Source organism: Trematomus bernacchii, unplaced genomic scaffold, assembly GCF_902827165.1.
Source record: "Trematomus bernacchii unplaced genomic scaffold, fTreBer1.1, whole genome shotgun sequence".
Lineage (NCBI taxonomy): Eukaryota > Metazoa > Chordata > Actinopteri > Perciformes > Nototheniidae > Trematomus > Trematomus bernacchii.
In genome coordinates, this window is record NW_022987727.1 from 12,735,771 (window position 1) to 12,748,801 (window position 13,031).

At 38.4% G+C, this 13,031-nt stretch overlaps 1 protein-coding gene across 1 annotated transcript in view; it reads left to right on the forward strand.

Annotated features, from left to right (window-relative positions):
* The first annotated feature begins 452 nt into the window (after positions 1–452).
* The window catches only part of LOC117494455 (protein-glutamine gamma-glutamyltransferase 5-like), a 29,241-nt gene continuing 16,662 nt past the window's right edge, over positions 453–13,031 (forward strand). Inside the window, exons 1-15 of the mRNA XM_034145378.1 lie at positions 453–553; positions 1,127–1,321; positions 1,877–2,116; positions 2,215–2,333; positions 2,429–2,557; positions 3,178–3,355; positions 3,918–4,053; positions 5,305–5,408; positions 6,276–6,515; positions 6,665–6,706; positions 6,789–6,818; positions 6,942–6,992; positions 7,206–7,274; positions 7,510–7,551; positions 12,652–12,864. Of these exons, the coding sequence (XP_034001269.1) occupies positions 517–553; positions 1,127–1,321; positions 1,877–2,116; positions 2,215–2,333; positions 2,429–2,557; positions 3,178–3,355; positions 3,918–4,053; positions 5,305–5,408; positions 6,276–6,515; positions 6,665–6,706; positions 6,789–6,818; positions 6,942–6,992; positions 7,206–7,274; positions 7,510–7,551; positions 12,652–12,864 (1,825 nt within the window). The 5' untranslated portion in view covers positions 453–516. The remainder of the gene's footprint in view (positions 554–1,126; positions 1,322–1,876; positions 2,117–2,214; positions 2,334–2,428; positions 2,558–3,177; positions 3,356–3,917; positions 4,054–5,304; positions 5,409–6,275; positions 6,516–6,664; positions 6,707–6,788; positions 6,819–6,941; positions 6,993–7,205; positions 7,275–7,509; positions 7,552–12,651; positions 12,865–13,031) is intronic.

A 13,031-nucleotide genomic window follows, 5' to 3' on the forward strand; every position in this document is an offset into this window, starting at 1 on the left:
GAATACAACTTTGAAAAAACTCATACTAACAACAGTGCCTTATAATGATCTTACTTAAAATAATGAAAGCAAGATCAATTAAGAAACTAAAATTCAAAACAAATATTGTGGATGATATTGAGAGTTATATTGTCATGCTTGTGTGAACATTAATATTCTTATATATTGGTAATGTTAACACCTCACTAGATCAAGTCAACATAAACAAACCTAAAAATCATTACAGAGTTTTTAACATTATTAAAACCAAATAAAATACATTTGTTTTACAAGGTTATTAATTATTAAATGCCTTTATTGCTGCAGCGGCTCCCCGGATTTTTATTTATTGTAGTCGTTAGAAAAAGCCTTTTAAAAAGAGTAGCAACCTGGACTTGATCCGAAGATAGAAAGAAATAGAAAAAAAAACAAAAAAAAACTGTCACAGTCACAACAAAGGAGGGAGAGGGAGTTACTTATCAGAGGGAATGTGGAGTCGCCTGTCATTCCTTCACCTGCAGCTCCAGCTGTCACACCATGGACTTCATGCAGCAGAGCACACAACAAATCAATGGTGAGTTTAATCTCCAAACCATGCTAAACTTCAAGATCTGCTGAAGAGAAAGCTGTGTTAATGCTTTTTGGTTTCTTTAAAATCAAATTAGTTTTTTTTGTTGCAATCTTTGTGCTAGATTACCATATGGTCAAATAATTCTTGCTTGGTAAGACACTTTCTAACGTGATTAAACCCATCCCACATTGGATGAATAACATCAGTTACCTCCACATAAATCAGATTTATATGTGAGTAACAACATGATAGCATTTTTATCATGTTATTCTACTGAAGACAGAGCCAAGAGGAGTTGCAAAAGTCAGGTTTTTTGCTCACCACTTGAATTACATTATGCTGAGAATTCATAATAGACTTTTCCCAATGATGGCCAAAATATAACTTCCTAATTCGTCTTTAATAACAATTATTTAGTCTAGTATTTTTCCTGAACTATATGATGACTGGTTTCCTTCAACGTTAACACAACTTCCATCTTTCCCGCTTCTTTTATTTCAGTTACCTGTCCTGGTTCTCTGAGTGATCGCAGATCTTTAATGTGTTTTTTATAATAAGTCACCTTTTTTTACCCAGGCTTTAACAATAGCCATTGCCAACTGAAGATTGTCAACTATGAGGCTGAGGAAAACAGCATTTCTCATGAGACACATGGCCTCAGCAAAAAACACCTGGTGGTGCGACGAGGGAAACCTTTCAAACTGACTCTGTGGTTCCACAGGCGGCTGTGGAATCCACACACAGAGTACCCGGTCCTCGAGGTCTTTCTGGGTAAAAAAAGATGGGATAAATTCTTCTAACATTAAGCATTAAACCAAGACTGTAGCATTTATGAAGGAAATAATTGTCCACTCCTTACATATGATAAATTACATCCAAAAGAAATAAAAAGCACACTTGTTTGATCCAATGCACTCAGGGGAGTTGTTACTATAGTTTTACTTGGTCTTGTACGACCAGTAGTTTAGCTGCAAATCTTAGCTAATGTTAGCAAAGTTCACAAAGTTATCACTGAGTCAATTTACTGACTTTTAGTTGTTTTACTAATTTAAAATATTTGGAAATACTGTTATTTACTCTTGAGTTAGGTGAGGAAAAAACATTATAATGATAATGCTCCGTTTGATAAGCTAATATTAGCCACCATTAGCTACTGGTTGTACAAAAACAAATAGATGTTGTAGCAAAACCCCTTGTCGTATTGAATGGAGAAATGTTCATATTGCTTATAAGTTAAACGTTTTTTTCTTAAGGGGAAAGTATATTATTTCTTTATTCATAATCTCACTTTAGGTAACTAGTATAATTATTTGTTTCACCTTGCAGGAAATCATTCAGACAGGATCATAGTCCAGATCTCTGACGAGCAACACGACCCCCAAGGCTGGTCAGCCAAAATCTACCCAGGCGACATTCATTCGAAGTCAGTCACCATCCACATCTGCTCCCCTGTTAATTCCCCAGTGGCTCAGTATTACCTCTTCCTCCACATTGAGACGATACATAGGAGCAGAAGTACCTTTGAAGTGGGAACATTTGTGCTACTCTGCAACCCTTGGCTGAAAGGTGGGACCATTTAGTAATATTCCTTCCTTTTATTGTCTAAATGTGTTGCTGTTACCTTGTTTTAGAGGTCACCCCGTTCCACTGCTATTGCCTTTCAGAGGATCCAGTGTACATGCCACTGAAGGCCCAAAGAGAAGAGTATATCAAGAGTGATCGCGGGATTTTGTTCACGGGCACCCCTCAAAACATTAATGAAAGACCCTGGATGTTTGGTCAGGTAGGTGATGCTCAGCTTTCATGAACGGGTCACAGCATTATGTGATGGTAAGAATACAGTACAGGAATTGTATGTTTCCATGTGTGAATATAAAGTATGAGCCTGGAGTCCTGGAGGCGTGTATGAAGCTGCTGCAGGTCAGCCAGTGGCACTTCAAGAACAAAGAAAAAGACTACATTCGACGAGCAGACCCCGTCTACCTCAGCCGGGTGATTTGTGCTATGGTGAGCGGCAACATTCACATTTACTCTTTGTGATGGATATGTAAAACATGCACATGTAATCCCTCTAATGTGAAATGTTTTTAATTGTATTATCAATAATATACAGAAGCCTCGTGAGGCAAATAAGTCTGATCGAAATAGTTTTTCTATATCTTGTTTATAACTTAAGAACAGGTTAAAGATTGTGCCAGTTCCATTTTAGGCACTTTTAAATAAGTTTTTAGGATAACATTTTTGGTGTAATTATTTCGGCCAACAAGGCAAAAGTGCTACTTAATAGGAAGTGAAAATATAAATATTTTCAGGACAATTCCTCCATGCACTCTAAACACAGGTACATATTGTTTGGTAGAAAGTTATGTGAGATAAATGTCATGACCAACTTTTAAATTGTGTATTGTTTATTTGCATTGGTCCTATTTTGAACATGGGGTAGTCGTGCACTTCAGCCTTTTCAGGTTGAAATTAGTCTAAAAAATATCACTTAGAAGAATTGCTCTGGCAAATGTATTTTAAGCCTGTTATTAAGACTTAAACACACACATTTAATCTAGAAAATGGATCACCATTTTTTCTGACACAGTTATACAAAGAATGTAATGTGTCTCTACTGTCTTAAGGTTAACTGCGACGACGACCTGGGTATTTTAATGGGAAATTGGTCAGGCGACTACAAAGATGGTGTCAGTCCCGCAGAGTGGAGCAGCAGCGCTGACATCCTCCACCAATGGGTCTTGTCCAACTGCAAACCCGTACGCTACGGACAGTGCTGGGTCTTTGCATCTGTCCTCTGCACCGGTACGGTATAAATTAGGACACTAGAGTTCTAAAATCGTGGCTGACAATCAAGTGTTATTTAGCCATCAACGACACCAAAGAGTTGCCTTACATGTCATTAAGTTTGAATTGGCCTATGATTAAGGAAGCTATCAAACTTGGCTTACAAGTATTATAAGCTAAATCCACCTGAACCTGTTTTAATCTATTATATTGATACAGTATTTGCATTGGCTTATGTTATTTAGTAGTTTTATCCCAATCCTTTGTTTCCTTTGTTCTTCTAGTAGTTTCTGAAAGGGCCAATCCTAGGATCATAAACCTAAATAAAGGGCTTTTCAACCTAAGCAAGCTGTTAGCCTGTTTCTAATAAATCGTTCATAATGGCACAAACCTGCCGACTTTTAGGTAGGGTTTGCTGTCCCTGCTTTCATCATCATCGCTACGTTATTTGAATAAAAAAGGAATGCTTTGTCTTTACAGGCTTAACATATCAAGCCATAATTTGTCATAACAGATCATTTCAAAATGTTGGTCCATCTAGTCTTATAGTGTGACTGCTTTTTTTGTGTGTTTTTTCCAGTGATGAGAGTGCTGGGTGTTCCCTCCAGGGTGGTGACAGTTTTTAACGCTGCCCATGACGCTGACAGCAACCTGATAATTGAGGAATATTTCTCAAGCAGCGGGGAAAAGCTCCCAGGACCAAAGGACAGCACGTGGTGGGTGTCTATTGCTCTCAAACAGTTGATCTTTTAGGATGATTAAACTATGCTTCGTCCAGACTTACTCTGGTACTCTATTACTCTAGTACATTAATAGTAACATTAAACTTGAAGTAATTTCCATCTTAAATGATTAATATATACACAAAACATTTGTACGTGCTTTGTATTGGTCGGGCGTAATATAATAGTTTAAATTATGTGTGTGGAAATCTCAGTTCATTTGTAGGGCTGCACGGTTATGGCCAAAAGTTTGCTGTAAATCTCACGGTAAATAAGTAAACAATTTGATCATAATCCCATTCGGTGATATTATGACCGATCATAACTCATCTTTATGCACACACATACATTTAGCATGGCTTAAGAAACGGGCTCTGTGTTACAAGACGGACACATATTAGAGTCAACACATATTGACCCTAAATATAGTCTATGTTAAGAATGAGAAAAGTTTTAACATATCGTTTTTTGTAAACATGACACATTTTGAGTGTGACGACGTCAGACCATCGTCCTAATTTAAACCCTGCCTACATTCAATATTTCAACATATTTCAACATGCATAATTTTCATTACTTCCAAAAAAGCTAAAATATAAAATGAAAGAACAAAGAAAAGGATAGGATAAAATATGGTTATCATCCCCTACACTACATCGACCAACCACACATGCATGTGCCTACTTGCAAAACAAACAACCCCCCTTCAAATGAAATAAAAATCCACACAAACACATTGATGTGAAAGACGAGCTAAAGATTATTGTTTTTCCTTTTTTTTCCTTCCCTAACATAATGACATCATTATGTAACACTCACGCTTCTATTGGCTTGCAGCCCGCCACATTTTACGTGATAGGGGCTAAAGGGCGGGACATCACACCCGGCCAGCTAACCAATCAGGGCAGAAAGAGGTGCTGCAGAACAGGCAGTATGAGAAAAATAAAGAGCTTTTTGTACATTAAAGCGTGGAGACATGTCACAGTAGAGACACAATATACAAATATGAAACCTGAAAATTAGCATAATAGAGCCTCTTTAATGTTAAGTAATATTACAGTTTTTGAGTGAAGGTGCTTCCTTATTTTCCCAGTTTTGCAGTATCAACTTTTTATAAAATAATGACGAAAAAAAGTGAGTTGGCTATCTTATTTTCCCAGTATATTTAATTTTGCATATTTGTTCATTTTTTTCAAAATGTGTGTGGTTAATTGACAGCATCCATTCGTGTTTGTCCTCTTGCAGGAACTTCCATGTGTGGGTTGAGTGCTGGATGAGGAGACCAGACCTCGGCTCAGCATTTGATGGGTGGCAGGTAGTGGACGCCACCCCCCAGGAGAAGAGTGGAGGTGGGTTCTCTGCTTTGATCAATTAATATCAAATTTGTTGACATAAGAGCTTCCTTTTTTGATTAAATGTCAAAGAAGGCGAAATACAATTGATAACTCATTTCAGAGGTAGTCAAATCGTCAAAATGGGCCAAAAATAAAACAAAGAATCATTCTATCCTGGCTATGTTGTTATGATGAATGTCTGATTTTCCATATAATTATTAGCATTATTTTCTTTTCTTTTTGATGTATAGACTATTTTGGAAAAGATATATAAGCCTTTTAATAAAACTGTTGATAAAAAATTCAAAAACATTAGCTTTCGATCAATCACAATCAGCATCTTAGCACCCTTAGAAACTAAAATTAAATGTTAAATTAGATGTTTTTATTGTGAAATAGTTGCCTTACAGTGTTAAGGCAACTATTTCACAATAAAAACATCTGATGAGTGATTTTCTGTTTTGTTCAGCAGGGGAATGAACGTACAATCAGTTTGCATCTTTCTCTCTCTCAATGTTTCGTTAACTGTTCATTTGTTACCCTTCTTTCTCTACATTCTACACAAAAAGCTCTATTTAAAACCATGAAAAGAAAGCAGGCTAAGAAACCATGTTTAACTGTATTTTGATCTCCTGCGCTCTGTCGCAGTATCATCCACGCCAAGAAAATTGTTATCCATCGTTCTAAAACAAGAGCTAAGCAAACATGCTAAGCTAAGTCGCTGTCTATGAATCTCTGCCTCAACATAGAGAGATCAATAACCATGTAGCACCATACTAGACTAATTAGATTTGTGATTTCTACATTATTGACACCCCTGGTGAGTTATTTGGGATTGTAGCTACTTAGCATGTACTGTAACTCAAACACCTTCCTCTGCAGGGATATACTGCTGTGGCCCTTGCCCAGTAGTTGCCATCCATCAACGTGTCCTTAGAGCCAGTTTCGACACCCGGTTTATCTACGCTGCTGTTGACGCTGACGTCGTACGGCTGATCATGCACAATGGACGGGTGATGAAGAGGACGGTGGACACTGAGACGGTGGGACGGCTGATCTGCACCAAGAGCATTGGCTCAGACCTACTAGAAAACCTGACACAGGATTACAAGAGCAAGACAAGTAAGGCAAAAAACAGTATTGTTTTTAAGGAAGCTATATTGTGTTAGAATGATTCAAATGCACTATTTAGAGAAAGTAGAAATAGGGTGGTTATCTTTGTTCTCTACATGTGTGGATACAGTTTTTCTCCCCATTTTTTACCCTTTCAGAACCACAAGCAGCAGGTTATGGAAGATACTCAGGTTGGAGAGGTCAGTGGTTGTGATTAAGCAATTTTATACCCATTCTCAATGTGTTTTGAGGTTTTTAATCCCCATTTTCTGTCTTTTTCAGGTGGCCAGGATCGACCAATGAGCAGAGATGGTGAAAATGTCATCCAAATTATCTTTGGAGTTTCTGTTAGCCATACCACAAATGTTTCTCTGTTTCTTGTGTTCTGGTGAGGGCATACCATTGTTGTTTTATGACAAAATCCCTTTTTCGCAGTTCGCAAGTCAGGTACACCTTTTCTGTCCAGTTCAGTGGGACATCAAGAAGGTAAGCTCTTATATTACAAATACTTTTTACATTTAACATGTCAAATTGCTATTATGCGACAATGTTTATTTTGGTGTTTTAAAATCAAAAGTACGCTCTGGTCAGAGGTTTCTCTCCCCACTGGCACAATATCTACCAAAAGGGTTTCCGCTGGGTTATAAGCATGCTTTTGATACTGGTTTTCAAATGACAAAATCCCTTTCATTTTTACAGATGGGGGTATTTTGGTGTCCCGTCAAATGTCATCACATTTTATGTCCTGTTCAGTGGGACATAAAGAAGGTAAGCTCTTATATTACAAATACTTTTTACATTTAACATGTCAAATTGCTGCTATGCGACAATGTTTATTTTGGTGTTTGAAAATCCAAAGTACGCTCTGGTCCTATACAGTCTATGCTCTGGTCAGAGGTTTCTCTCCCCACTGGCACAATATCTACCAAAAAGGTTTCCGCTGGGTTATAAGCATGCTTTTGATTCTGGTTTTTAAATGACAAAATCCCTTTCATTTTTACAGATGGGGGTATTTTGGAGTACAGTCAAATGTCAGATGGAGAAGGTAAGCTTTCATTCTAATCTAACGCTACAAGGTGTATTTAGGTGTTGCCACTGACAATAGTTTCATAGTCAGAGGGTCAGTTCCAACTGGCATCATCCCTACTAAAAATACCAACAAGTCCTCCAACTCATACGACCAAATAGGTTGATTGTTCAAGCCCTTATTACGACCAAATAGATAGATTGTTCAAGCGCTTATTACGACCTATAATCACGTTTTAAAGTTTTCTAACTCTAGTGCTCCCGTTGAATGCAAACGCTACGGAGGGTCGTATATTCACAAATAACCCTCTCTGGAAAATCCTAAATTGTAGGATAGTTTGGCCATTAAAATGCTTTTTGATTAGATTTCTAGCGAGAAGTGTATATTGTACTTTCAGAATCCACGTCCAGTGGATGTGTAGGATCTATAGTTTGATAGATTTTACGAAGATGATTTGAGGTCTCGCCAGGAGAAAGTGGAACGGCAGCGTCCATGTAAAGTTAGCGTCAACCCTCACAGGGTGAAAACAGTATTTCCGGTCTCGAAGTTTTCATAATAAAACCGTATTTCCCCCACTGTCAAATGATTTTAAAGCTATATCTGCAGTACTCATCCACTAGAAACATCAGTTTATACTTGTTAATTACATATGATTAATTGGTTTAAATTGTGTACAATGCTTTTGTGTTTTTCCCATAGGTTTTTGCCTTTCGATTCTGAGAGACACATTTCTTTTTTCAGAGGTTTTGATAAAAACAGGGGTGTCAAACTCAATTTCATCCCCGGCCACATCAGCATTATGGTTGCACTCAAAGGGCCGGTTGTAATTTTAATTATATATAAATATACATATGTAAATATATAATATATATTAAATAATGTATTATATTACATTGTTGGCCCTGCATTGGATTATTATCAGTTCTGGTAATATTTTCCTAAATAACTACGTCTGAAAGCAGAAGTCTAGTGCAAATAATTGAAAGTAAATATTCAACAATTACACCAATTGTATTGTATATTATATTCTTTGCAAGCTCTTGCGGGCCACATAAAATTAGGACGCGGGCCGGATTTGGCCCCCGGGCCTTGAGTTTGACACCCCTGGGCTAAAACATCGAACTTGAAGCTCGGTGATTGATGTTTTAGCCGCAATGCACGTTGGGATATGGTGTTTATGCGATATTAAATCCGAAAACATTTAAAAAAATAATAATAATACTTTATTACGAGTGTGCTTGCTTTTCTCTTTGGAAGTCATCACATAACGGCATTGTAATACACAGTTCGGCTGCATTAAATATTACATATCTGCCGTAGTTCTTTATTTAGAGAGAGAGGGCGATCAAGAGGAGAGAGAGAGGGCGATCAAGAGAAGAGAGAGAGGGCGATCAAGAGGAGAGAGAGAGGGCGATCAAGAGAAGAGAGAGGGCGATCAAGAGAAGAGAGAGAGGGCGAGCAAGAGAAGAGAGAGAGGGCGATCAAGAGAAGAGAGAGAGGGCGATAGAAGATTGAGAGGGTGATCAAGAGAAGAGAGAGGGCGATCAAGAGAAGAGAGAGAGTAATGTAACCTCCTAATGTAATGTATAACTCCTATGAAAATGTTCAAAAAGTGCTCAAACTTCACATGTGTGCTAACAGTCCAGCCGTGAAGACATCTACGGGACAATTTTGAGAGTTCTTCAAATGCCGTTGCCATGGTAACACGGTTTTCTCATAACTTCAGTGAAAATGCTTGAAATGGCCCAAAACTTCACAGGTTTGGTAACGATGCAGCCATCAACACATCTAAGCGTATTATGGGGTGTCATCAAATGCCGTTGCCATGGCGACAGATAATTCACCATCAAGTTAGTTCAAAGGTTTGTAGTTCAAATATTCTGCTGCTTTCCCAAGCCTTTTTACTTTCTTTTCTCATCTTAATACAAATTCATTCACTACTACTTACATCTGATATTTAACTCCTTCAGCCTATTTTCAGCTGCAGAAACCATTCAACTATTACATTATTCAGCTATTTCAGGACATCAAGGCTATACATGTTTTTTTAAACCTTTTCTTTTAAATATTAAGCTTTTTCTGCATTTTTGTAGCTAAAAGCAGCTACCATTCAGCTAATAACATATTCAGCTTTTTCTGCATATTCAGCTAAATTCAGCCACAAATGTTCACAGTTTACAGCATTCGCACGCATTTTCTGCAGGAAATGCATTTTCTAGTTTCACCAATAATTTGGCTCTCCATAACTTCAGCTTACTTTCAGCTACAGAAACCATTCAAATATCAAACTATTCAGCCTGTTCAGGAATCGATGGGAAACCTTCAACTTTTTAAAAATATTTGATACTTTTTGAAATATTCAGCTTTTTAAACTCTTTTTTTTAACATTGAAGTCAATGGGAGATGCCTTAAAATCCTCTTTTCCTACACTTTGCGCCAAATGCTACTCCTTCCACATAATTTCAGCTAGACACTTCATTCCAACTTTCAAATGATCACAACACCTTCAGCTATTCAAACTTGACTTTTATTTTTGATATCTTTTACACTTTTTGAGATATTTAACTTAGTTTGGAGCTTGGTAAAGAGGCTTTCTTCAGATTTTAACATTAGTGTGGATGGAGCAGCTCGTTAAGTCTAGAGTGATTTGATCTCAAAACAGAGTGCAGCAGTGCTCCCCAAAAAATGTTTTAAACTTGCCATAATTCCCAAACCCTACACTCCTCAGATATATTTTTTCATGAAAAACGTAGGAAAACCTCTCCTAGGTTGGAAAATAAAAAAAATGAAGAAGAAATATTAATCAAAATGCCTCATGAGGGCATGAAGAGACAAAAAGTCCACCTAGATCCCAATTGATTCCCATGTTAAATCTTTCCGGAACTTTCTTCAGAACAGAGAGAAGTACACTTTAGACAAACTGCTCGCATCTCCACATTTTACACACAAAACCAAAAAAAACAACATATATCAGTTCATTGGGGTTTCCTGATGCTCACGGTCTGGTAATCTTTTGATAGGAGCCATAGTTTTTGAACAGGTGGCAAAATTGTCAGATATAATCCTCAATGCATTCTTAATGGGACTCAGTGCTGCAGTTGGTAAATCGTCATAAGTCGTCACCATGGTAACCTTTCATCTCTGGGTTTACACACACAGGTGTTTGTAAACATTCATTCACTACTACTTACATTTAATATCTTTATTTAACTCCTTGAGCCTAATTTCAGCTGCAGGAACCATTCAAATATCAAACTATTCAGCCTTTTCAGCACATGATGGGGACACTTTCAACTCTTTCAAAATATGTTATACTTTTTAAAACATTCAGCTTTTTAAAGTCTTTTTTTAACATGGAAGTCATTGCAATGCATTTGAGCTGTAACAATTCACACACACACACTCACACTCACACTCACACTCACACTCACACTCACACTCACACTCACACTCTCTCTCTCACAGACAGACAGACAGACAGACAGACACACTCTCTCTCTCTCTCTCTCTCTCTCTCTCTCTCTCTCACACACACACACACACACTCTCCCTCTCTCTCACAGACACATCAAGAGAAGAGAGAGAGGGCGATCAAGAGAAGTGAGAGAGGGTGATAGAAGAGTGATAGGGTGATCAAGAGAAGAGAGAGGGCGATCAAGAGGAGAGAGAGAGGGCGATCAAGAGAAGAGAGAGAGAGGGCGATCAAGAGAAGAGAGAGAGGGCGATCAAGAGGAGAGAGAGAGGGCGATCAAGAGAGAGAGAGGGCGATCAAGAGTGAGAGGGTGATCAAGAGAAGAGAGAGAGGGCGATCAAGAGAAGAGAGAGAGGGCGATCAAGAGAAGAGAGAGAGGGTGATAGAAGAGTGAGAGGGTGATCAAGAGCCACGATGCTGTTACATCAAGGCTGAAAATTAGGATGAGCCAAACAGTCAAAAATGTCTTTTTCCCTCCCAGAACTACCAGCGCAGCGCCCCCCCAGATCTGGCGCCCTAGGCGACCGCCTATGTCGCCAGTGCTACGGGCCGGCCCTGACGCTGCATGAAGACGTAGTACACATTCTCCTGGCGAGACCTCAAATCATCTTCGTAATATCTATCAAACTATAGATCCTACACATCCACTGGATGTAGATTCTAAAAGTACAATATACACTTCTCGCTAGAAATCTAATCAAAAAGCATTTTAATGGCCAAACTATTCTACAATTTAGGATTTTCCAGAGAGGGTTATTTGTGAATAAACGACCCTCCGGAGCGTTTGCATTCAACGGGAGCATGTTGTTTCTTACACGACCACTAGAGGTGCTACACTTTAAAACGTGACTTTGGGTCGTAATAAGCTGCTGAACAATCGACCCATTTGGTCGTTTTTCGTAGGTCCTAGAGGACAGGCTGAAAAATACAAGTAGAACAATTGTAGTTTTACCAGCTGGTAGCTAGTTGAAACAATGCAGCGTTTTGTGTTTATGCAGCTTTTTTAGTAAACACTGCACATTTTTCAAGTTGGTGAATGTTTTCTTAATACACATGTCTTGTGAAGTTGGTGAAGATGTTCTTCATTTGCATGTGTTTTGACACATTTGTGTTTTTATATTTGCCTTGTTTTTGAAAGTGCATAACGTTTTCCTAATTGAAGTGTTTTAGGCCATTGTGGCGCGTTTGCCAACATAGAAACAAACCGGTATTACGGTTCAAGCACATTTGAGTCTCAGTTCAAGCAGGAGGCTTTGGTTGAAACACAGAAACAATAACATCCAACAAATAGTTTACATGTCAAACAAGAATATTTCAATCACTAGGGATATTTTTTAATCTTACTGGATTTTGGTCAAGCAATTGATAGCTGTTGTGTCTTTCCTTGTTGGCAGGTACATTTTTCACCTTCATAGTTAGCAAATTTGATAAATGAAAGATAAAAATACCATAAACCTTAATCTGATGTAGAAATAACAACTGATTGAGAACCCTTTCTTCCTCTCCCTATTTTTCTGGAGCAAATTTACAAAAGCCTAGTGTCGCTGCCTGATCCGTACTGGAAACCCAATAATCTGATTAGGTCATTTACAAAGCAAGATAAAAAGGTATGTTACATGTAAGGCAAATCTCTCCTTCATCTGCAGAAGAAATGCCTCCTGGTTTGGAGGTGTCCCTAAGCCTCAAGAAGGTGCCAACAGTGGGTGAGAGCATCGTCATGTGTGTAACGGTCAGGAACAACTCGAGCAGCTCCCGGGTTCTGATGGAGCACATCAACGCTCAGCTGAAGGAGTACAACAGAAACGCACAGGAGAGCTTCTGGAAGTCTCACAAAGAAGAGTGCATAAAGGCGGGGGAAGGTGAGAAGAGGATAGTATGAGTGTGTACTTTTTCTCATGCTAAAGAGGCCCTTTGGGGGTTTCCCTTTCCTGTAGCATTATAAAGGTGTGTGTGCATGTAAATGGTCTGCAAAGGCAAAAATCCCAAATATCCCTCCAGAGGGAGTTTCTCTCCCCCACACTCGCCT